The sequence below is a fragment of the Dysidea avara genome, chromosome 5 (assembly GCF_963678975.1).
Source record: "Dysidea avara chromosome 5, odDysAvar1.4, whole genome shotgun sequence".
NCBI classification, from domain to species: domain Eukaryota; kingdom Metazoa; phylum Porifera; class Demospongiae; order Dictyoceratida; family Dysideidae; genus Dysidea; species Dysidea avara.
This window is the reverse complement of record NC_089276.1, coordinates 23,024,238-23,051,603: the sequence shown is the minus strand read 5'-3', so window position 1 is coordinate 23,051,603 and position 27,366 is coordinate 23,024,238. Positions and strand designations below refer to the sequence as shown.

The following is a 27,366-nucleotide window of genomic DNA, read 5'->3' as shown; positions in this document are numbered from 1 at the left end:
ATGGAAATGCACAGTGGGGATATAACACTTCTTATTTAGGGTCCGAAAACCAAAAAATCGATATCTTCAAATCGACTTACAAACTATAGTCATGTGTAGGGGTAGGTATAATCAAGAAAACACTAGAGTGGCAGCAAATTTCGTCCATCTCTTCTAGTGAAAATAACGCGAAATACCTTGAATTCGATCGATTTTTCGCCGTCGTAATTACAATGTTATTCTTTTGAGCCAAAACTCTCTCTCAAGCTTTGAGAGGTTGTCCATGCACTCTTACTTTGGAGTATAGGTAGTTTAATATAATTAATTAATATTTGGTAGTGGCGTCGCGCGCATAGCCTATCGGCGAAAGAAAAGGCATTTCGTGATCTGGAGCACAGCATACTTGCAGGAAATACTGCAACATTTACTGCAGTGATCACCTCCAAGTCAAGTACCTGTGTGCAGAATATGGTGTGGATTGAAGTTTGTTGACCATCTGGCTGAGACCAGCCTCTCCTGATTTAGCAAAAATTCCTCCGCGATCCAACAAATACTGCAGTCTCGTGCACATAAGCACCTTTAAGTGTGTTGAATTATGGAAATTATTACTCAGTACAAGTACAAACTTCCAGCGAAGGCTAGATTACGAACACTTTAATCAATTATGGCATGCGAAACGCGATTTATTGCACAAAACCAAGGCTCTCGTAACTAATATATGATTTTATAAAAATATGTGAAATATACTCGACAACTACTTTGAGTGCAGTTAAATAAACATGTTTGTGATTGTTAATTAATTTCAGTGACATTATGTTTAAAGAATCAATTTCTGACTGTTCTATAGGAATATCTGACTGCTCTATTGGAGAGTTTCCTTTATGCAAGTTATACGGCGATGGTGTAAATTGACCTATATATAATTAATTTTAATGTTGGCATATTGTATGCTATAGTAAATTCATTGTGCCTTTTTCTGAAAATCTTCTTCCTCATATATACTCAACAGGGCTAAAAGGTATAGTCTAGACATAGCATCTGCATTTTCATTTTGATATGCAATATACTATTTGGTATATATAATACTGATCCTACTTATGCATGGGGGAAGTATTAGCAATAATTATAGTAACTATCAAAAGCAGAAACCAAGGGTTTGCTCCAATTCCATAGTTGATGGTATAGGGAAGAGTGGCTCTGCTGACTACTGTAAGGAAATGTAAAATAAATCAAAAGTTGAGATACACGCCTAAAAGCAATCTTCAAGACAACAGTTTAATGTATGTACATATTTGTATATCCTATCTGTGTGGGCCACTCTTATACATTCCATGTAATGTTCCAGCTACTAAAATTCTACCTCAAAAACTTGAAAATCCGGCAGGACCCAGTGCAGGACAAATTTTCAACTATGTGAATTTTGTGAACAGATATTAGTATGACAAAGTCATTGTGATAATTACTCTAAATTCAGTGACATGTGACTACTGCTCTTATTAAAATTAATGTTGATCTAATCCATTGTAACTATGTCAATTTTTAAGTTCCAGTAAATCATCCAATTGGCATCTCACTATAATAATTAAAATCTAAATTTCTTCCAAATCACAAATAATAGCTAAACTTCATTTTTAGATAGACATGATTGAGACTGAATAAGTTGCAATTGGTACTTTGGTACAAAATTAGCTACCAGGAAATATCACGGCTTTGTATGATAGTTTTCCATGCAGATGTGATTTCAGGGCATGTAAAAACTTGTTTGGGGAGCATACCATTTGACCTTGCATGCTACTGCATCTGAGTATCACATAAAAATAGATGATCAGATAATTATAAGTTCTAAATTAACTATCAAAAAGGTGTGCATGATTATAACTATATACTACATGACCTGCATAGCTATAGCTATATAGATCTGGCCATGCACTCAAGACCACTGGACTCCATCCTTGCTACAGAAAGGATCATCTTACTGTGCTCACAGTGATTTATAATCATATCAAGTCAGTAACATTATGCTGAATTCCGTAGAACTTTCATTACAAGAGTTTTAGTTTTGCACCGGAAATAAATTGCATTATCGGCTAACTGTAAAATTTTCCGTCAGTAATCAAGCCATTGCTGTTAGTCTATACTTGCTCTGAGCAATCATTTCCATACTTCAGCACACCTAAAGGTGTTAATTTGCACGAAACTGCAGTATTTGTTGGATCGTGGAGGAAATTTTCGCTAAATCGGGCGAGGCTGGTCTCAGTCAGATGGTCAACAAACTTCAATCCACACCATATTCTGCACACAGGTACTTGACTTGGAGGTGATCACTGCAGTAAATGTTGCAGTATTTCCTGCAAGTCTGCTGTGCTCCAGATCACGAAATGTATTTTTTTTCGCCGATCGGATATGCGCGCGACGCCACTACCAAATATTAATTAATTATATTAAACTACCTATACTCCAAAGTAAGAGTGCATGGACAACCTCTCAAAGCTTGAGAGAGAGTTTTGGCTCAAAAGAATAACATTGTAATTACGACGGCGAAAAATCGATCGAATTCAAGGTATTTCGCGTTATTTTCACTAGAAGAGATGGACGAAATTTGCTGCCACTCTAGTGTTTTCTTGATTATACCTACCCTTACACATGACTATAGTTTGTAAGTCGATTTGAAGATATTGATTTTTGGTTTGCGGACCCTATCTTATTGTTTTACTGTGATTTGATATCATGCATGACTCCAGCTTGTTTCCGGTAGTACTTTTTATCGATGTGCTATGGTCAATTACTCTAGTTGAAAATTCCGAGTGTGTATACTTGTCCTTCATTCCTAGGACCATTAAAGTGCTTATATTACAGAAACCACAGAAGTATCTTGGTCCAAATGTATGTGTACCACTAGCAGGGGCAGATCCAGGGTTTGGCAAGGATGCATGGTTGTGCCATGATCAGCATAGTAGGTAGCTATATAAAGCAAAAGCACAGAACCAAGGAAGCTAGTTATATAAAGGTATCTTATATGTATCACAACTGAAGATTTTGTAGTTTTAAGCACAGATATCTGATAAGTCATGATCATGCTTTCTAAGTAATCTGCATTGATCAAGAGCTGTTTAGGGATCATACAGTGACATGCAGTCATGAGTTCAGTTACAAACTCAAAACATGCAAAGGTTCGACCAAATGAGTTTAAATTCCTAGCAGGCTATATAGCTAAGTGCAGGCCCGTAGCCAGGGATTTTGAAAGGGGGGTTCTTTTTGACCAAAAGTGGACCTTTAGTAAAGGTCCAAATATTGTGACTGTTCTATTAGAGTGGTTGACTGCTCTATTAAAGTATCTCGATCTTGCATTGCATTTAATCCATGCAATGAATGAGTTACTCGAAGCGCTTAATTTAGTTTCTTATTAGTGGTATCTAGTAAACTGTAGCTAATGGACTTTTGCTCCTGAAAATTTGGACTTGTATACCAAAAATTGTGGACCTTTTTTCCAAGAGGGCGGTTCTTCCGAACCCCCCCTGGCTACGGGCCTGCTAAGTGTACATATATCCAAGCATGGTTTAGTGCTTCAGATGCAATTGCAAGTTACAATTACTGTGGGGGTTATATTAGAGTAATTGACTAACTGCTATATTAGAGTATCTTAATCTTATGTATGATTTTCTGAAGGGGAGGGTAGTTAACTGTAACACTACACTCATTGCTATATTATTTACAAGCATTATAAACCAAAGAGCTGACAAAGCAGCGCAAACTATTGAAAGGCTATTATCATTTTTTTACATAATGTAAATGCATGGTGTAAAACTTATGTCAATGTGTGCAAAGAAGGCCAAGGAAGACAGACAGATACATTAGTAGCATAGGCGGCGGAAAGGGAGAGGGGAGAGGGGGCTGAAGGCCTGCCTGAAGCCCCCCCCCGGTCTGCTGAGGCCCCCCGGATATCACGCCGAAATTATCCTTCTTGGAATGGGGCTGAAAACCGCGATAAAGATCGAGATACTCTAATAGAGCAGTCACTCTAATAAAAAGCAGTCACAGTATTAGAGCAGTGTGTAGCGAGCTATGTAAGGATTTTATGTAGTTTATCAGGTGCGTAGCTGGTGAGGTGGGAAGCTATTCTCAGCTGGCTGTGACCCTTTTTTTTGTTTGGTCTCACCTTACCAAACCAGAGACAATGTAGATCATTTCCAGAAGTCTGGGTCAGCCCAGTCCCCCCTCATATCAACTACTTCCTCCGCCCCTGATTAGTAGCATTATAATAGTACAGTTCTTGATCATTGCTAGCAGCAGCCAAATTATTTTTGATGACAAACTACACTGAGGTTTAAGTGCAGTTTCACAGTTTGTGAGTCAGTAATGTGCAAGTTTTATGTCTCATGGTGTCAATTTCTAAAACACTATTGTGGTTAAGTTTGGCTATATATATAAAAGAAGAAAAATTTGAGTTCATCCAGTAGTCCAGTCCAGTAATTCATCCAGTAGTCCAGTCCAGTCCAGTAGTTCAGTCCAGTAGTCCAGTCCAGTCCAGTCCAGTCCAGTCCAGTCCAGTCCAGTCCAGTCCAGTCCAGTCCAGTCCAGTCCAGTCCAGTCCAGTCCAGTCCAGTCCAGTCTAGTCCAGTAGTCCAGTCCAGTAAATAGATATACTCTGAAAAAACCATGAGATTCGAGCTATAGATATTCTAAGGCCCACAGTACCCTAACCAGCTTTCATGGTACAAGTTATTTTCACTTTCCATGGAATAAAAGCCATGGAAAGTGAAAGTACTCAATAAAAGTACTTGAAAGTCCAGCCATAAAAGTACTCAATAGTAAATATAGTGACACTTTGCATCTGCATAGACAAGCAAGGGATGGTCATACCCAAGGGAGGTGTCCATCCAGGTCATTAGCCTGCAATGTTATGGAGCACAGAGTTTTAATTGTCTCAATAAAACATGCCCTAAGGCAATGATTTTGATGTGGAACCATATTTCAAATGATTTAGTAAATAGTAGCTATACCTTACTCATAAAATTTGGTGCTTTTATCTAGTGTTGTTTTAGTATGGAGTTTTAGTTTTAGTTTTAGTTATAGTAATCTTTCTTAATTCTTTTTAGTTATTGATTTAGTTATGGTTATTCACTCTTTGATGTTTTAGTTTTAGTTATAGCTACAGTTAAAAACATGAAAACCTTTTAGTTTTAGTTACAGTTTTAGTTATGTACATCGAAATCTTTTAGTTCTAGTTCTAGTTATAGTTAGAAACATGAAAACCTTTTAGTTTTAGTTATATAGTTATAGCTAAAAACATGAAAACCTTTTAGTTTTAGTTACAGTTTTAGTTATGTACATGAAAATGTTTTAGTTCTAGTTCTAGTTAAAAACTTGAAAACCTTTTAGTTTTAGACACAGTTTTAGTTATGTATCTGAAAACCTTTTAGTTATAGTTTTAGTTGTGCATAAGAAAACCTTGTTTAGCTTTAATAGTAAGCTATATTTTATGTGAATGAAACTCTTGTTAAAATTTCAGTACCATTTTTCCAGCTTAGTAATACAAAATCTTTGTATTACAAGACCTGTCAATTTTTTATAATATAGATAAATACAACACTTAATACAGTGCATTGACGCAATCTCTGTCACAGGTATTCCTTATTCTTTCTTAGCAGAACTACCCTTTCCAAGTTACTATTAGTAAGCCTGTTGCGTTTGCCAGATGTCGATTCCCCACTTGTAGACAAATACTCTTTCAATAGGGGCTGTTGAAGCATGCAGGTATGCATAAATGTAGCCATTAGCTAAAAGCATTAAATTACAGTGACCATTAACAAAAATGGTTAGCATACTATAGGCCATCACTACTACCTAGTACCTACATTACTGAGTTCGTGAATTTTGGTTAAGCAGTTTTTTATTAGTTATAGATTTAATATAGTAGTATGTACGTAACTATATGATATAGATATTTTAGTTGCATATAGTTTTAGAAGTAGTATCAAATACATTTAACAAGCAGTTACAGTTTCAGTAATAAGATCAACTTGCTATATTGTAAGCAGTTTTAGTTTTAGTAATAATATAGATTTGATTTTAGTTATAGTTATAGTTTCAGTGATTATATACGTTTGTTTTAGTTATAGTTTTAGTGATTACATACATTTGTTTTTAGTTATAGTTTTAGTTAACTTAAACATATTTACCTTACTAAAAGTACTTTTAGTTTTAGTTACAGTTAACTGAAACAACACTACTTTTATCACAAAGTGAACAATTTCATCAAAATTTGTTGCTTAGCCGCTCTACTTCATAGCCACACTGTACAGCAAATTTAACAGCAAGGAAAATCACAAAATTAAGACATATTTTATTGAATGGTGCAAGTGCCTATGCTTTTAATATTGACAAAATCACCGTATTAGCGCTAGCAAAACAATTAATTTTATGATAGCGCCTGCGTTTCAGAGTTATTTATGTAGCTAGCGCTAACATTGACAAAAGGTTGATATACGGTAACACGCCCATAAGTTGACGTTAATTTAGTAAAGGGAGTTGATGGCAGAATGCTTCACCTGGCAGAGATTTTGATAGCATTGTCTGTTGTTATTCAAGGTTAGTTAGTTAGTTAACTGCACTAAACAATACTGGTTGAGATGTTAATTGCCATGTAACCGCGTGCTGCAGCCGAGTCAGTGTCGGCGGATACGATGATCACACCATGCCACTGGCACGACTTTATTGCTTGGGGTTAAGCTCAGGTATTCGTGGTAACAGTTCAACTGTTATCTTTTTCAGATTGTGTTGAATCGTAATCGGTTGCTACATCTTAGCGTCGTAAACAGGCGATACTGGTGCTCACCTGACGCCCTTTATAAGCCTTATATAGTTGCCAGACTATATATAGCTAGTCTATACAAACGATTCATGATCTTTGCAAATTGCAACAAAAGAGTTAAAAGTGGTTGCCTGAAACTCCGGATGCAATTCAGCTACTGATGGCGGCTCCTTGGCAATTTTCACGTTTATGATCGCCCGGTGTGTCTCTGCTAGATTAATATGGCTTCATATTTGGAGGGTCAATAGTTTCGAGGTTAAACAATATTAAAATAAAGGATTTGCAAACAATACCACATGCTTTTCATGGATAGAATTTTCACTGTTAGCTAAAAGTGAAAAATTTTCCCTTCAAAATATTTAGGCTGTTACTGTTATCAAGTTATACCAGTTGGGGACTGGAAGGACACAGAACCTATATGGTATGTCCAGTACATGTTACATACAGCTGCCTGCAAAAAAGCTAATACTTCATTAGATATTTCATCTCGTAGCTTCGTGTTTAGCTCGTCAGGCGGAGGTTAGGTAGTCCGAAGGCTGCGGCACATGTTGCTGGACCTTCAGTGCTGGCCATTCTAAAGCGCTAATAATAATTATTACTATTCCTGACACATTAGCGAATAGGTTGATACTAAATACATGCATAGAATAATTACCTATATGAATATGTCTGCAAAACTAATAGCTAGCAGTAAGTGTTTTCTCAATAGACAATTAGATAGCTGGTATAATAATTATGTCGTCTTCAATGGCTAATTACTGTCACCATGGCAGCACCATTAAATGATTTGGGTGGCATTAGAAAGAACAATGAAAGAACTTTGTTTTGTGGTTATAGAGATTTTGAGGATAAGGTGTGCAAATTTGCATTTTGTAAAACAATGGTAATACAAACAAGGTACATTGAGATAACGTGTCAACTTATGCTTTTGTTTTTTGAACTTGTGAAGTAGCACAGTGAGTGGAAATTTGATTCTATCCTTTTTATGCTTTCTTGTTGATGGCTATGCATGACTGCATTTTAACAAAATCGTCGCCATTTTACTTTATTTGATAGCTCCCAATTGCATTTTTTGATATACCAGAAGTTGATCTTGCTATAGCTGAGGAGCACTTGACTTCGTATTAATCCTTGGGTATTTCTGTAGGTCTTCTTAAGTTCCTTAGTTAGCAATTTCCTTTTCCAATTTATTAACTAGCTAAAATTGTCATTAGGGATGTGAAAATTGCCCAACCAATCAAGTAGATGATAACATTTAGTGTAACAAGGTGGAAAGGAGTGCCAATTAAGGCAAGGAAAATTATATACTGTAAGTGGTGTGTAATGCATGACTTTAGTTGTGACTTAGCTAAATATTTTACAACTTGGCTAGACCATCATTGAGTAAATGAGCTACTGGAATAAGTTGTGAGAGATATTGCACTATTGTATGGCATATCTTTGCTGAAGAATTGTACACAAGGTTAGAGAAAACGTGTGGAGATGTAGCCATGTTTGCTGTTTAGAGAATTGTACAGTGGAACGTGCTTATTTTCCCTGGACAAGAATTCGCCTAATGAATCTCACTCTATACAAAACTTCAACTTTTATATAGTAGTCATTGCTTTATAACAATAAGTGTTTGTTAATTAAGCCAACAATGGCCATGGTACCATGGCACAATTTCAATAATTAACATGATATGGATGTAGACTACTTAACAGTACATGTTCATTAATTTGTTCATACATATATACTGGTTGTTCTTGGCATGCTAATAGAACATCGAATGATTTATTTGGAGCTGAGACATTTTTCCACGAGGCCCAGCCTGTGCATGTTAGTGGCCCCATCAAAGGCTCCTAGCTATGTACGTAGGTTCAGAACTGTGACATACTGTAACATACATGCACCTACATCCTCAATGTACAATAGAAGTACTTGGTCTTGTTACCTTTTCAGAATCCATGACCCATAATCTCATAGTTTACTTTAAGTGTATTCAAATTTTAGCACTGCTAATTAGGCACTTATATAGCATCATGACTATAGCCAGCTATTGAACAATACTGACTATCAACAGAAACCAGAGACTGTGACAATTGAAACCTTTGTTATGACAACTGAAGTCTGCAGTGTAATGACATGATAACTGAATAGCATGCATGCAGTCAGAAACCTTAACAGTGATCTTATCAGTCATGTCAGGTTACACCACACAATCAAGGTACACTATGAGAAATCAAAGTTGTCACACATCTATATCACATGTGCCATTCATATTACTACAGGAGTACCTAGGTATTACAACATTGTACAATTGTAATACATACAAAATAAAACACACTTTGATGTCATACTGCTGACAAAGTGATGTGCGAGCTGCTATACCACCAACACATAAACCATCTTGGTACAAGTATGCATGTGAGGAGGAGCTAATAGTTTGTCTGTAGAGCCAGACATACCCCTAGGGTGAACTGTATGGACACCTACAAAGAATGAAAATATGTGTTAGGGAGAATGATAACATAAATTACCAAAACTGCTGACTATATACTTTGACAAGAATGGGTCAATATGCTTCCAATTGTATATGGTATGTTCACATAAAGTAAAGTGCCTTCGTATCACTAGTGAAGAGGCTCTGATGTGGGAAATAGTGTGTATGGCCATGACATACATAAAGTGTACGCTTCTACAGTATGTTCAAGTTGAGCTGAGACTGAGAAAACAGCTGATTAAGGAAAAGTGGATTTTTTTTCTCAAGAGAAAGAAGATTTCAGCCAACCATATGATTGTTGGTGACAGTGAAGGTGTCAAGAGCATACATGTGCAGTTTGGTTCCATTAAAAGTTCTGGAAAAGGACATAACAAATAGCATACTTTTATGGCTTAAATGTATCATGAAAACTTTACGGTCATAAAATAACAAAGTGTAAGACATTTAAATGAAAATATTTTTAGTGGGTCATGCAGTACTACAAATGAGCCAGAGTTCAAGGCATATCCGTACTTTGGCATTACTCCTACAATGCTGAGTAGGGATTTTCCCGCTACAACACCAAATAGCTACAGATTTTCTCTCATAGCTACCATCATCTCTTGTTTCACTACTTTTTATTGCTGGAACCTTACTTCATTATTATATTTTTTTATTGCACTAATGCTATACGGCTCGTCCACCATATAATGCTAAGTCACATGCACAAGTTGCACCACATAATTTCACAGTTTTATTAACCTGTTATTTTCAAATCAATATTTCTATTGACCTGTTGTATAAAATACAATTAAATTCTATAGCAATACAGTTAACTGCTAGCATACAGAGCTATGGATCCTCCATTTAGTTATATCTTCATTGTTGCAAGTGATGGCAGCCTGTCCTTCCTGATGAAGAGCGATTTAGCTCAGTTCAGCTATATCTGTTAGCCTTGTAGCAAAAACTTTACTTTGTGTGTGAAGTCTTGTTGCTTATTGCATTATATGCGTGCATTGGAAGCCAACAGCGATGTCCTGTGATTGCGAGCAACACAGCAGCTTGAAAGTCACTGTGATTTTTATCATGATGAGTATTATACATACTTCTAAGAAAAGTAGTCGTGTTTCACACAGTTCAAGTACTGAAGATTCATTATACACATGGGCTAATGCAGACCACCTCCTAAAGCCAGAAAACCCATTTTGTAAGTATTTTTGTAGTTGCTTCATGCAGTATGGTAGTACTGCATAATATGGATCATGGTGGTTTGGGTTTCCTTTCCACCAAAAACTAGTCTCACCTTTCAGCTTGATAGTGTTGGTGAACCAGTCCCAAACCCTTTCTGTGAAATTTTAAATTTCTTTCATTTCCTCTCAACCGATTGCCTGACTATATGCCTTCAGCCAAGCATGGGCAGCTCCAAGAATTTAACCAGCTAGTCTTCAGTCCAGACTATTGATACTAGGACCTAGTTATGTGGCATTACAGCTGGAAATGTATAAACAGGAAGGCATATACCAGTGACCTGGGCCTTTGTGAGAGAATTGAGAAACGCACTGACACACAAAGCATCCAATCTAAGAGGTCTGGGGTATGTTCCCCATGTAAATTAAAGTTTCGAAGCTAGGTCCTCAAAACCTTGACTGTTGTATTAGGTGACCGCTCTGTTATAGTATCTTAATAGTTTCTGGAAACCTCAGAACCCCTGACCCCTCCTTGTAGCCACTCCTGCCCAAGCAGGACGGATTGTAGTTAAGGCCATGGGCTTGATTCTTCAGTGCTTCAGCCCAAGACATGTCCTTTCACTAATTGCAGCAGTTACAATGCATGCATCATGGACCTCCTTTGTGTCCATACTACCATGTAGGTGTTGAATCACAGTAACACATCATGTCTCCAGTGCTGGCTATCATAAAATTCATCTGCAGTTTCTGGATTGTAATTGTAGAAGCACTGTTGTAACAAATGAGTAGAAACTGAAAATACAGACTGCTTTGGTTTTCAGTAACTGATTGGTCAGTGTACTCATTCTGTCACGCATTATGTACTGCCAAAATAATTAAATTTTAAATAAATAATAGTATGCACTGTTTGTTTAATTAAAGGTTAAATTTATACATAGTTGATTGATTCCCTATATTAACTGGTCGTCTGGTGTATAACATCAACTTGTAAAGTTTTTGTACCAATATTTTGTACTTATAAGAAGGTTGTCCTTTCTCAGTGGTAAATTGTATTGGTAAAACCTCAGAAACTGTCTTAAGGAGATTAAACATACAGTGTCATTTACAAGGAGGGTCCTTTAGAGAGGTTTCATCTTGAGTATTTGCTTGTATGTATTTGGATGCTCTGGTAAGCATTTGAATACAAGGCAACTAAACTTTTAGCAATATATTTGTGACTGAAATTGTTTCAGTTATACTTGTAATTAAGCATATTTCTGGTTGTATTTCCAGTTGTTCTAACAAAGTGTGTTTTAAAGCACTACTTTTGTAATTTAATTGGAGAGATGTTATCATTAAGAAATAAATAACATATATATGAAATTATTCACTTATTTCAGGCACAGTAGTTAGGTACTTAATCTACTGATGTATGTAGCTAGATCTTGTAAAATTTTAGAAGAAACAGACAATTTGAAGCAATAAACTGTAACATACAGTGTATACAGTGTACTGGGTTGCATGTACTGTGATATCATACTGTACTGATATTATACATGTACATTACAGGTATTGATGGTCAAACATACACAGTGACCATAGCCAGTAATCCAGCTGGTACACCAGTTAGTGGATCTACTAACATATTTAGATACCCTATATTGAGCAGTGTTACATTGACATGTATGGTGACATTGTCTGGCACTGACGTCTCTGGTAGTGCATCATTCCGATGGGACACTACAGGATGTTACACTAATAATGCATATAATGGTGGTAGACCAAGGTGTTTTCCTAATGGACGAACAACACAAACTGTCACTGGTAATGATCTACTTGCAGAAGATGCTGGTACCATCACTTGTATTGCAACTATTAGTGGAGTGGCATATACCAGTGATCCAATGACAATTCGTATATCAGGTGAATCCTTGTATTAGTGATATGTGGAAACTGTTGACAATGGTTATAATTATATGTCCTTAACCCAAGTTTGGACTAATTAGACTAATGGAACTAAGAGCTCATCGTAAAATATTACAATTATAGTATATTTTTGCACTTTCTGTTCCTTCATATTATTGGTTATCCCAAACATATATGCTCCAGGGGTGTAGGGAGGGGTGTTCCAAGGGGTTCAGGAACCCGGGTCCCCTGTAAAATTTAAAGTTCTGCAACAGGACCTTAACACACCATTTTAGTGTGGCAGTACAAAATGAGCAGTAATATAAAGAGCAGCAATTACTTTAATGAGCAGTAAAGTAATTAATGGCACAGCATAATATTTGATAAAGTTTGCATTCATCTAGGATTTACAGAGGTAACATGAGCCCTCTTCAAAACTTGTTAAAAGATTAAATGATCTAATAAAGCAGTCAGGTGTATACTCTAATACAGCAGTCAGGTATACTCTGACATACATGTAAATATCCAACTACATTTGAAAAACTTTAGACATCATAAACCCACCATTTTATGGGAGACAACCATTTTTGGGGACGAACTTTTATCTTTTTGTGATCCCTACTTTGCATACTGCATAAGTATCATGAGGTTTGTGCTTCTCTGGCCCAAACTATCACTCTAAAACCACCCCTACACTCACTACCTTCATGGCACCTTGGTATTAGTTTGGGTATAACCAAGCCTAAAAGTGCCTTCTGTGTGACCCAAAATGCTTCCAAAGATTTGCTATGATTTTTCAACCACAGCAAGATGAAATATCTGGCTACCTGCAGGTATCTAAATCCTATAGATACCTTATCTCTGTCTCCCACGATGCAAAACACCAATTATGCAATTATGCATCTGTAACATTGTCAACACATGGGAGTTTAACTGGACAGGAAATACTGTACTAATTACAGGTATACAGGTACAACATAACACTACATTTCTCATATCACAAGCAGCTGTGAAGTTACAACAACAAACTGTGGTCTAATAAATTAGACATTGAAACACAAGTTTCACAGATTTTATAAACCCTCAGGTCCTGTAGTAGCACCTAAGTTTTTCTAAATTCTGTGGAACCTTGTGTTTCGATGTCTATTATTTTAATTTTGTAAAATTGCTGCTGACTGACTAACTGACTGACCGACCGACCGACCGACCAACCGACCGACTGACTGATTTAACTGACTACTGATTTTTCACTGCTAGACATTGCTTCAGCCTGACAAGTGCCTTTTGACATACTGCAGTATGTTACAATGCACATTTCATGGACTTACCTTTGTCTTCTTTTGTGTCCCAGTTCTTTTCAAAGGCAACGTAAAGTGTCAATGTGCAGTATTGCAACACAGCTTCCCTGTGAATCACTTTTAATTGTCTGTACTTTCTTTAATGTGGCATACATGGTCTTATTAGTCATAATGATTATGTAAAGTAGAATGAAAATTCCTAATTTCTCCTTATACTAGTTATATACTTATTGTTTCTTTTCTTTTCAGCTTACTAATGTCACTTGTTTCTGTTTAATACATACAGGTGTTGCAATAACTGGAGGTGTTGATACAACTAGATCCAATGCTGTCACAGCTAGTAACATTATTAATGATTATTCTCATGCCTTTGCAATTGATCCAAATGATGCTGATTTATTTTTTCGTTGTGTTACTGGATTGGGACCTACTGGTGGCAATAATGCTGAAACAAGTTCACTATACTTTAATAATGTGAGAATTCCTAATGGAGGATGTGATGGTCCTGTGGTACAAGCACGTGGAGCAACCATCGGTAATTTTGTTGGAGTTATTAATGTGTTTTTGTGCAGACAATTTACCATCAATCAAGAAGGTGTTTACAGATGTACTATGAGGAACAGTGATTTGGTGGATGAGAGTGTGAGAGTAGGAGTGTATTTACTTGGAAGAAGTGAGTTGCTATGAAATCATATATAGTATTTACTCCTCTTCTTGTTATCACTGTAGCTGCTCCAGTGATTACAACTGCTATATTGTCTACAGTAAATGTTGTTATTGGTGCCCCATTGACATTATCATGTACCTCAGAAGGTTCTCCACCAGACACATTCACCTGGATGAAGGATGGTGTTCCAATAACACAATCCAACAGTTTTTCTATGGTTACTCACACTAACACTATCGCGGTGTTCCGTAGTGAATATACCATTAGTGGAGTCAGCACAAGTGATAGTGGAATATACACATGTACTGTGACTAATCCTATTGGAAGTGATAGTTATAGTATTACTGTTAACACTGCCAATAGCACTGGTGAGTGTAATTTAATTATATCAATATGTGCCCTTACGGGTAAGAAAATTTGAGCACCTTTAAAATCTAACATTTGTTAGAACATAGGTATGTAACTGTAAATTTGATCCATGACGTTTGTACAGAAATCAGGTGCTTAGTACATGTACTTACTCAGTTTACCTTGTAGCCGTGACAGAAGTTTGATTTTTTTTAATGTGAATAAACGCTCATAACTCCTTGAATATTCCTCAGATTCACAACAAACTTGGTACGTGAATCCACCGTTACACGCTCTTCATTTGTGCCAAAGATCGAGGCAATCGAGTTGCATGTTTGCATTTTATAGCAATTTTTGCAAAGTGTGCAAAAAGAAATCGAAGCCTCCGTAGCTCCCGTATGGCATAAGAAGAAATTAAAATGAAATTTTGAATGCCCATATCTTGCAAATGGCTGCAGCAAATTTAATCATATTTGCTGTGTAGCGTACCCTACCAGGGGGACAGCTATAATGCAAAAATGGTGTGCTTTGGAGAAGGGGCCATGGAGTTATGTACACATGAAAAAAGCTGTTTTCATTCTTCCTGAAAATATACTGACGGTGTGGTCGCCAGCTTTCTTGGCCGCACGACACACTACCGTGTGTCTTGATACACTACATTGTTCATTACAAGCTATATAGTTGTAATTCCATTCTTCAAAAATGCAACTAATTGTGCTGGATACAATGTAGCGAGGAATGTGCAATAACATGTTTGGATGTAATACCTGTTATATATTACTTGTTACTATGTCGTGTAATGCATTATATTACTTGTTACTCCATTATATATTATGCAATAAACTTCATCAATAATGTGTTACCATTAGGGCAATGTGTATTATGTTGTTAACATTCCTGAGCCATTGCAATAAAATTATGTGAAGTGTAGAAATAACTTGAAAATTGGTATGTAGACAGGTTGATCTCCATAGAATTGCCTTTTGATAGTTTAAATAGCAATAGATTTACAGCGACAAAGTTATAAAGCAAAAACCAAGCAAGTGTAAAATCATGGGATCGAGATACTCTAATAGAGCAGTCACTGCGGGGTAAAAAAGGCGTGCAAAAAATGTCGGAAAAGCATTACCAGAGTTCAAACCAGGGACCTCCATACCTAACACCTGCATCCTTATCCACTGAACCACTGCTACCTTGGCTGATCGCCTCACTTAATTTCTGCTTTATATTTCTAGTTGAAATCTGCTTATAATCAAACATTTGTAATTTCATAGATTTACCAATAGAAGTACTAGATTGTTCTAGAACATTCTATGTATGTTCTATTAGAAATCCTCAAAAAATGTGCACTCTATTAATAGAGTATTACAATAATATCAAATATTGAATTAAATCATGCAATGAAATACATTTATAAGCCTGTCTTCAATAATCATCATTGTATCTACATAGAAAAGAAGAAATGTGAGTAAAGACAAACCTCAAAGTCAGCCATAGGCTGGTTTTGGGGCCTCATAAAGTACAAAAAGAAGTGAAATCCACACAAAAACAGCCGAGCTGTGAAAAAGTGGTGCGGCCTTAAAAATCCTGGGTGAAAAAGTTGTGAAATCAAAGGTGGCGGCCAAGAAATGGCTGCAATGATGTCAATGCTAAAAAATTTTAATAATGGCTGTGTGCATTGTTAAAATTTATTAGCATTAACATCATTGCAGCCATTTCTTGGCCACCACCTTTGATTTCACAACTTTTTCACCCAGGCTTTTTAAGGCCGCACCACTTTTTCACAGCTTGGCTGTTTTTGTGTGGATAATATTATCTAATCAAAAACAGCCAAGCTGTAAAAAAAGGAGTGCGGCCCTTGAAAAGGCTATGGTGAAAAAAGATGTGAAATCCAAGGTTGGCGGCCAAGAAATGGCTATGATGGTAGGTTAATGGTAAAAATTTTAATAACAACAATTCAGGTGAATTTGGTGCCGCTTGGTCAATTGGCACAAAATTCACCTGAATTGTCGTTATTAAAACTTTTACCATTAACCTACCATCACAGCCATTTCTTGGCCGCCAACCTTGGATTTCACATCTTTTTTCACCATAGCCTTTTCAAGGGCCGCACTCCTTTTTTTACAGCTTGGCTGTTTTTGATTAGATTTCACTTCTTTTTGTATTTGTATACCCCAAAGATGGCCTATGGCCAGCTTTGGGGCTTTTTAACCTATATATTTTTCTTTACCACAGGAAAAAGAAAAAGATGAAGCAGATTTTATAAACACTTTAACTCATTCTGATTTTATCAGTAAATGTACAAATTATAATATTATGCATATATCAAGAGTTCATAATATAAAAAGAGAGCATATATTTATTACATGTCAATTAATCCCCACAGGATAATTTGCAGCTGATCTCTCTACTGGGTGACTTGAAATGTAGCTGAAATCTCTACAGGGTGATCTGCTTGTACGTAGATGAACTCTTTACAGGATTCTCTCTACAGGGTGACTTGACTCTAGCTGAACTCTCTGCAGGGTTATCTGTTTGTAGTTGAATTCTCTACAGGGTGATTTGTTTGCAGCTGAACTCTCTACAAGGTAACTTCTTCTAGCTGATCTGTCTACAGGGTGACTTGTTTCTAGCTGGTCTCTCTACAGGACGATTTGTTTGTAGCTGAATTCTCTACAGGGTGATGTGTTTGCAGCTGAACTCTCTACATGGTGGTTGCTTTGTAGCTGAACTCTCTAAAAGGTGACTTCTTCTAGCTGAACTCTCTACAGTGTGATCTTTTCATAGCTGAACTCTCTACAGGATGATTTGTTTGCAGCTGAACTCTCTACATGATGATTTCTTTGTAGCTGAACTCTCTACAGGGTGATTTCTTTGTAGCTGAACTCCCTACAAGGTAACTTCTTCTAGCTGATCTATCTACAGGGCGATTTGTTTGCAGCTGAACTCTCTACAAGGTGATACTTCTAGGTGATCTCTCTACAGGATGCCTTGTTTCTAACTGAACTCTCAACAGGGTGATCTGTTCATAGCTGAACTTTCTACTGGGTGATTTGTTTGCAGCTAAACTCTCTACATGGTGGTTTGTTTGTAGCTGAACTCTCTACAAGGTAACTTATACTACCTGATCTCTCTACAATGTGACTTGTTTCCAGCTGATCTGTGATTAGTTTGTATCTGAACTCTGTACAGGCTGATTTGTTTGCAGCTGAACTCTCTACAAGGTAACTTCTTCTAGCTGATCTGTCTACAGGGTGACTTGTTTCTAGCTGGTCTCTCTACAAGACAATTTGCTTGTAGCTGAATTCTCTACAGGGTGATGTGTTTGCAGCTGAACTCTCTACATGGTGGTTGCTTTGTAGCTGAACTCTCTAAAAGGTGACTTCTTCTAGCTGAACTCTCTACAGTGTGATCTTTTCATAGCTGAACTCTCTACAGGATGATTTCTTTGTAGCTGAACTCTCTACAGGGTGATTTCTTTGTAGCTGAACTCCCTACAAGGTAACTTCTTCTAGCTGATCTATCTACAGGGCGATTTGTTTGTAGCTGAACTCTCTACAGGTGATTTGTTTGTAGCTGAACTCTCTACAAGGTGATCCTTCTAGGTGATCTCTCTACAGGATGATTTGTTTCTAACTGAACTCTCAACAGGGTGATCTGTTCATAGCTGAACTTTCTACTGGGTGATTTGTTTGCAGCTAAACTCTCTACATGGTGGTTTCTTTGTAGCTGAACTCTCTACAAGGTAACTTATACTACCTGATCTCTCTACAATGCGACTTGTTTCCAGCTGATCTGTGATTTGATTGTATCTGAACTCTGTACAGGCTGATTTGTTTGCAGCTGAACTCTCTACAAGGTGACTTGTTTCTAGCTGATCTGTCTACAGGGTGACTTGTTTCTAGCTGAACTCTCTACAGGTGATTTGTTTGCAGCTGAACTCTCTACATGGTGGTTTCTTTGTAGCTAAACTCTCTACAAGGTAACTTCTTCTAGCTGATCTTGCTACAGGGTGATTTGTTTGTAGCTGAATTCTCTACAGGGTGATTTATTTGCAGCTGAACTCTCTACAAGGTGACTTCTTCTAGCTGAACTCTCTACAGAGTGATTGATTTTTTTTGCAGCTGAACTCTCTACATGGTGGTTGCTTTGTAGCTGAACTCTCTAATAGGTGACTTCTTCTAGCTGAACTCTCTACAGGGTGATATTTTCATAGCTGAACTCTCTACAGGATGATTTGTTTGCAGCTGAACTCTCTACATGATGATTTCTTTGTAGCTGAACTCCCTACAAGGTAACTTCTTCTAGCATGATCTATCTACAGGGCGATTTGTTTGTAGCTGAGTTCTCTACAGGGTGTTTGTTTGCAGCTGAACTCTCTACATGGTAGTTTCTTTGTAGCTGAACTCTCTACAATGTGACTTCTTCTAGCTGAACTCTCTACAGGGTGACTTGTTTCTAGCTGATCTCTCTACAAGGTGACTTGTTTCTAGCTGAACTCTCTACAGGTGATTTGTTTGCAGCTGAACACTCTACATGGTGGTTTCTTTGTAGCTGAACTCTCTACAAGGTAACTTCTTCTAGCTGATCTTTCTACAGGGTGATTTGTTTGTAGCTGAATTCTCTACAGGGTGATTTATTTGCAGCTGAACTCTCTACAAGGTGACTTCTTCTAGCTGAACTCTCTACAGAGTGATTGATTTTTTTGCAGCTGAACTCTCTACATGGTGGTTTCTTTGTAACTGAACTCTCTACAGGGTGATTTGTTTGTAGCTGAACTCTCTACAGGGTGATCTGTTCGTAGCTGAACTCCCTACATAGTAACTTCTTCTAGCTGATCTTTCTACAGAGCGATTTGTTCGTAGCTGAGTTCTCTACAGGGTGATTTGTTTGCAGCTGAACTCTCTACATGGTAGTTTCTTTGTAGCTGAACTCTCTACAATGTGACTTCTTCTAGCTGAACTCTCTACAGGATGACTTGTTTCTAGCTGATCTCTCTACAGGGTGACTTGTTTCTAGCTGAACTCTCTACAGGGGATTTGTTTGCAGCTGAACTTTCTACATGGTGGTTTCTTTATAGCTGAACTCTCTACAAGGTGACTTCTTCTAGCTGATCTCTCTGCAGGGTGATTTGTTTGTAGCTGAGCTCTCTACAGATGATTTGTTTGTAGCTGAACTTTCTACAAGGTGATACTTCTAGCTGATCTCTCTACAGGATTACTTTTTCCTAACTGAACTCTCAACAGGGTGATCTGTTCATAGCTGAACTTTCTACTGGGTGATTTGTTTGCAGCTTAACTCTCTACATGGTGATTTCTTTGTAGCTGAACTCTCTACAAGGTAACTTCTTCTAGCTGATCTTTTTACAGGGCATGTTTGTTTGTAGCTGAGTTGTGATTGGTTTGCAGCTGAACTCTCTACATGATGGTTTCTTTGTAGCTGAACTCTCTACAAGGTGACTTCTTCTAGCTGATACAGGGTGACTTGTTTCTAGATGAACTCTCTACAGGGTGACTTGCATGTAGCTGAATTGTCTATCAGATTAACTGTTTGTAGCTGAATTCTGTACAGAATATCCTGCAATGTAATATAATTCTGTAATGGAGTAAGTTATAAACGTAGCTGAATGCTCTATTAGGGTGACTGTTCTATTAGAGTATCTCGATCTCGCATTTGCTACACGTAGTTGCCTTTCGAATCATACCTCAGTGGTTTGTAATCCGATTCTTCTGTACTACTGCAAGGACTTTCTATGATGATTATTCCAGCTACACACTGATTTTCAGCTCATTGCTCTAAGCGGTTTGCCTGATAGACACGAAAACTAATAGTATTTTTATTCATAAAAATCGATCGCGTAATTTTGACACAGGTTGGGTTTTGTGTCATATCTCCGTGGGCTTTATCCCGATTCCTTTCAAACCACAAAAAGGCACTCCTACGATGGTTGCTCCATCTACATAGCAATTTTCAACTGATTCCTCAAAGGAGTTTACCCTGTAGGCGTGACAGACCTTCGACCTTATTTTACGCAAATAATCGGTCATAACTCCGTGAATGTTCATCGGATTCCTACCAAAGTTGGTACAGAGATCCGCCTTAATGAGCCCTTTAAGTGTGCCAAATTTCAGCCTGATCCGAGCACGAATTCGTGTTTTATGGCGGATTTTGCGAAATGTGCGAAATGAAGAAGTAGAAAAAGAAGAAAAAAACGAAGAAAGTAAAACGAAATTTTGTTCGCTCGTATCTCGGAAATGGCTGGAGCGATTTTCTTCAAATTTGGTGTGTAGACTCCCCTTGCTGGCCGGCACCTCTCTAGCAAATTTGGTTCCAAACGGATAAGGAATCACAGAGCTACATAGGTGTGAAAATTGCGTTTTCTTTCTTCCTGTTAATATACTCACGGGTGGCACGCCGGCTTCTTGGGCTGCACGACACACTACCGTGTGTCTTGATCACTAAAATATGACCCTCAGAGTAATGTATAATATTATATGTTACTCATTTCTTTTTTTTTCTGGGAGTAATATGTAACTGTAGCTGTACAATGCTTATAAGTAATGAGTAATAGCTACTGTATGTAATGAGTTACATTTTTACAGTAATTACCCCAACTTTGTGTGTATATCTTATTGAACAGTTAGGTGTGCATACTGTATTATCATGTTGACTCACTTCAGGTTTCTTTGACATCCTCTCTCTGCTATCTTCTTCACCTTTGTTACTTTAATATATAGAAATTACTTGAGTTTCACATTTATAAGATAGAAACTAAGGTAGGTGGGTAGCTAACAGTGCTATAGTACCATGTTAAGCACATGGATTACAGAGCTCACTATAGAGAGAATAATGCCGGGTTCAAATCCCAAACCAACTAAACCATTGTGTTGTGTGCACGATTCTTTCTAACTCATTTTCTTTGTGTAAACTTCATTAATGGTATAGGCTTACATATTCAAACTCAACTACAAGTTATTCATGACTATAATTATTTATGATTGTTATAGTGAATATATAGATATTTAGCCACACTTAAAATGCTGTTATCAACTTGTATTTTGACATCCTGTGCGTTGTTATTTTTACGTCATTTCCAATGTCCACTATCAAAATCACATGGCCCAATATAATACACTCATGAAGCATGCCAACAGTTTCTCACACATGGAGGTGATTAACCCACATGACACTTAATAGTATACCACAGACATGAGTGCTTTACCTGATATATACATACAAGCCCAAAAGCCCATATAAGCTTCCTCTTTTTATGGAGACAAGCAAACCACAAACCATAGTAAGAACCAAAAATGGGGAGACAGAATGTCATGTGACATTCCTGAGGTAGTTCAAGTCATGCTTGCCATAATTATGTTGATGATTTGAGATGGAATTTCCTCTTGGTAATCATTCATTAGGGAAATCAGATTTGCGACACTTTTTCATCTTGGTGGGTGACCCTCTCGTTGATCTAGTCCACTGGTCCCCTTCAGTTTCTGTCTAACCTCCAGTGTGAATTTTCTGCGCGGCATGGAGAAGATGTCTACAATCAGGCAACGTTATCCTTCTGAATCTCTAGCTATATCTGTACTAGCAATATCGTGTGAAAGCAGCCACCTAGTCTTCAAAGTTCCCAGTTGTATGCTCAGTACAATTGCTGTCAGACCTTCAGCGCTTACCACTGTAACACTCTAATAATAACAAATAATAATCATCAGCAGACTATCGTTAGACTCACTGTTCAATGGCAAAGTAGGGATTTTCCCCACATAGCAATATTTTTATTCATTTCCTTTGTTTCATTGCTAGATCCCTACATCATTTTTAAATAAATACACTAGTTTGCTTACTTTTTTGGTTATAGCAAAGCTAAGCATAGTAGCAATGATATATACATGTGACTGTTTTCTGTTAGAATTAATGGCTGTGATAGTAAGGTGACTACTTTATTAGAGTATTTTGATCTTATTCCTTATTTTACATGAACTACATAGTAGATCAAGGAGTGTGATCACCTTGTCTTGTACAATATAAGGGAAAATTGAATTATTTGGAGTGTAGGCACCATGCTTTTACTGTTTTGAAGATTAAGTCACTCAGCTCTGATCATTTGAGAGAGCAGTTGCTATCTTTGTATCACCTTGATATGATCTTTTAAGGGTGTGATAGGCATGATCTGTTTTCAATAGCAATCCAATTGTTGTTTATGTGCTAGACATAATACCACAGTATAGTGCCTACTCACTACTGGTGCTTCAATAACTTTGTGGCATCTAATGTATTCCATAAGAAAAGTGCTGATAGGGAAATTATGACTGTGTCTCAGAAAACTGGTCTTACTGCCTATTTTAAATGTATTGAGAAATGCTGGTATTTAGTGTGTTATGTATAGCTTGACAGTGGTTGAAGTTACATATGCCAAATTTTCACACGTTTTACACCAATAACTTATAACCTTCTAGAGCATCCACCATTATACAAGTAGCTAACAATCACATATGTTTCCTACCACTTTTAACTAGAGATTGATTGTATCAGGCAAGCTCCAATAGTGGTGGTTGGTTGGTGTGGGAGGGAAGGGGCAAGAGGTTGTTTACAAAGAGAAATGCATAAAAGTTGGGTGCTTTTAAAGGTGATATTAATTTTATATAAGTGTACGTTCCATTTGGATTTTGGTAAAAAAGTTACCTTTATTATGAACCATGGTAATGATAGCCAGTAAGTTTATCATTTTTAATTTTGTGAATATGTTAATTAAATCAAATTGTTTTAGGTGTTACCATAGTCAGTAATCCAGCTGGTGCACCAGTTGATGATCAACCTAACACATTCAACTATCCCTTGTTGAGTAGCGTCACTCTGACATGTATGGTAGAAGGATTATTATTAACTGGACCTGCATCATACCGATGGGACACTACAGGATGTTACACTAACACTGCATATAATAGTGGTAATCCAAATTGTTTTCCTAATGGTCAAACAACACAAACTGTCACTGGTACTGATCTGCTTGCAGAGAATGCTGGCACCATTTATTGTACTGTAACAATTGGTGATGTGCACTATTATAGTACTCCATTGATAATACGTATATCAGGTAAACTTATAATATTTCAGTATAAAAGTGTAGTAGCCTTTCATCATGTTACCTAGGTATTAGGCTGATTGGAGGTGTCGATACTACTGGATCCAATGATGTCACAGCTAGTAACATTATTAATAATGATTATGTCACAGCAATTGATCCAAATGATGCTGATTTATTATTTCGATGTGTCACTGGCTTGGGACCTACCAGTAATAACAATGCTGAAACAAGTTCACTACACTTTAATAATGAACTAATTCCTCATGGAGGATGTGATGGTCCTGTGGTACAATCACGTGGAGCAACTATCAGTAATTTTGTTGGAGTTACTAATGTATTTTTGTGTAGTTCATTTACTGCTAGACAAGAAGGTGTATACAGATGTACTATGAGGAGCAGTGATATGGTGGATGAGAGTTTGACAGTAGGAGTGTATTTACCTGGGAGAAGTGAGTTTCTTTATAACTCTTCATCTTGTTATGAATATGTTTCTACATAATTATACTGTAGCTGCTCCAATCATTACAGCTGGTACACCACCAACAGTAAATGCTGCTTTTGGTACCCCACTGACATTGTATTGTACTTCAGAAGGTTCTCCACCAGACACATTCACCTGGATGAAAGATGGTGTTCCAATAACACAATCCACTAGTATCACTACAGTGACTCATACTAGCACAAGTGCAGTATTCCGTACTATATACTTCATTGGCAGTGCTAGCGCAAGTGATAGTGGAACATACACATGTACTGTGACTAATCCTATTGGGAGTGATAGTTATAGTATTACTGTTAATGCTACTAACAGTACTGGTGAGTGTTTCTCAAAAATAAAATAATAGGACATGATTTTTCACTATCAAAACTTATGGTAGTGTGTCATGAGGCCAAGAAAGCCAGCACACCACACAATGGGTACATATATTGAGAAAAAGACATTTTCATGCATGCATAGCTGCATGGTGCCTTCTTGAAAGCTCATGATTTTTGTAGCTGCTGACCACATTCGGTGCAACACATTCCAAATTTCAGCAGAATCACTTTACGTGTTTGTGAAATACAAGCCTTCAAAGTTTGGCTTAATTTCTTTGTTGTTGTTGTTGTTGTTTTTGTTGTTTTTATTTTATTTTTATTTATTTATTTTTTTTTGGAACCTAATTTTTTTACATACTTTACAAAAACCAGTATAAAATGCAAATGTACAACTTGATTGTGGCCAAATTTTGCATACACTAAGGAATGTATTGAATTGAATTCACATACTAAGTCTGATGCAAATCTGATAAATATTCACAGAGTTATGAACAATTTTTTGTGTCAATAAAATCTGATATTTTGTCACCACTAAACTCGACACGAATCGACACAATCTGTGCTGATAATGAAGCACTCATCTTCTTGGACCTTATGTTTTCAGTAATACACTCTGCACCACTTGTTCCTACAGTATGTATAGTCAGTATGTTACAACTACTGTAGCATAAATCTTGATCCTATTTTTGACTAGTAATACAACAGATAAGGACTGATAAAGGCTAACTAATGTCTGCAAAGAAGGTTACTAAGTCTGTGTAGCAGGGAGTCAGAAACCTGAATATCAGTTCATCCTATACATCAAAGAAAAGAATGGCGCCATGCGTATCATAAAATTACAATAGCATTTCTGAACACACACCTGGACTAATAATTAATGAACAGCGTTGTGTCCACATCAATTTGTTTTCAGCTATGTTCCACCCTTTGCACTGCATTACAGATGAATACCAATACAATAAGCACATTTGTAGTCATTCCACTCATTTTAGATATTACAAATGATTTTCAATATGTACATATTGCTAGAAGATCACAATCTCCCAGTGCCTGGGCATCTTATCGTAAAATCAAGAATGAGATAACTAAAGAAATCAGAACTGCCCACAGTAACTATCAGTGCCAGCTATTTGAGAATGACTCCAACAATATCTCTAAAAAGTTTTGGAAATATATCCAGAGATTAAGGAAAGATCACGTAGGAGTATTAACACTATCTTCTGGTGGTAAACAAGTAACTGATAGTTCTTTTAAACAACCAGTTTCACTCAGTATTTACAAATGAAAATCTCACTGACATCCCAACTGCAGAATCTTCATATCCATCTATGCCTGAAATATCATTTTCTACTGAAGGCATTTTTAAATTACTTTGCGAACTAGACACAAATAAATCACCTGGTCCAGATGAAATTCCATCAATGGTACTTAAACAGTGCTCTGCAGAAATTGCACCAATACTCCAAGTCATCTTTACCCAATCTGTCAACCGGAACTGTTCCTGGTGATTGGCTTACTGCAAATGTTACACCAGTTTTTAAGAAGAACAATAGAAGCAATCCTTCTAATTACCGACCCATCTCCCTTACTTCAATTGTTTGTAAAGTTATGGAGCATGTTGTTTACCACTCAGTCATGGAACATCTTCAACAGCATCAAATATTAAATCAATATCAGTATGGTTTTAGGCAGGGTTACTCCTGTGAGGCCCAATTAACATCAGTAGTAGAAGACATTTCACACAATTTAGACCAACAGAAACAGATCGACCTTATATTCCTTGACTTTTGTAAAGCATTTGATACAGTTCCCCATTACCGTTTACTACTCAAACTGTCATCTTATGGCATTCAGAATAAGACACATTCTTGGATCAAGTTTTGGTTAACACAGAGAATACAAAGAGTTGTTGTAAATGGATCATGTTCTACATGGTTATCAGTAAAATCAGGAGTACCTCAAGGGACAGTCTTGGGACCACTTTTATTTCTTGTATATATCAACGATATTGCAAAAGGTTTATCTTCAAGTTTAAGACTGTTTGCTGATGATTGTCTATTGTATCGTGTGATCTCATGTGAAGAGGACATTGCTGAACTCCAACGTGATCTTAATACCATGTTAAAATGGTCACAATTGTGGCAAATGAGATTTAATGTTTCAAAATGTGTTACCTTGAAGTGTTACAGGATACGGAATCCATTACTAACAGACTATTTCATCAACACCCAAAAACTCCAAAGTATCAAGCAGCATCCATATCTGGGTATGGTATTTGACCAAACAATGTCTTTTATTCCTCATATTAACAGCATCACATCCAAAGCAACCAGGACTTTGAATTTTGTTAAACGGAACTTGTGTAATTGCTCCCAGTAAACTAAATCTAGAGCCTACACTAGCCTTGTCGGACCAACACTTGAATATGCTAGTTCTGTGTGGGATCCCCACCATGACAATCACATTGCCTCTATAGAAAAAATTCAAAGGAGAGCTCTTAGATGGATACTTAATGACTATAATTTCAGTCACAGTGTTACCACCATGCTACAAAGTCTCAATTGGCCTACATTACAACACCGTCGGAAAAGGATGCGTCTTACCTTGCTGTACAAATCTATTAATGGCCTTGTAGCTCTAAAAATTCCCAATTATTTCACTGCGATTTCCACAAATTCAAGAATTCATCATCATCAATCCTACTATTTTACACATATCAGAACAGATGCCTACATGAACAGTTTCTTCCCTAGAACAATAAGAGAATGGAATAATCTCCCTCAACATGTTATTGATTCTAACTTACTAGATCTATTTCAGGAAC

The 27,366-nt window shown here is 37.0% G+C and overlaps 1 protein-coding gene across 1 annotated transcript in view; it reads left to right on the top strand.

The window, feature by feature from the left end:
- Positions 1-6,449: 6,449 nt before the first annotated feature.
- LOC136255694 (hemicentin-1-like) overlaps positions 6,450-27,366 on the top strand; it is a 34,362-nt gene continuing 13,445 nt past the window's right edge. Inside the window, exons 1-7 of the mRNA XM_066048509.1 lie at positions 6,450-6,567; positions 11,987-12,340; positions 13,907-14,293; positions 14,350-14,655; positions 23,409-23,735; positions 23,792-24,175; positions 24,237-24,542. Of these exons, the coding sequence (XP_065904581.1) occupies positions 6,519-6,567; positions 11,987-12,340; positions 13,907-14,293; positions 14,350-14,655; positions 23,409-23,735; positions 23,792-24,175; positions 24,237-24,542 (2,113 nt within the window). The 5' untranslated portion in view covers positions 6,450-6,518. The remainder of the gene's footprint in view (positions 6,568-11,986; positions 12,341-13,906; positions 14,294-14,349; positions 14,656-23,408; positions 23,736-23,791; positions 24,176-24,236; positions 24,543-27,366) is intronic.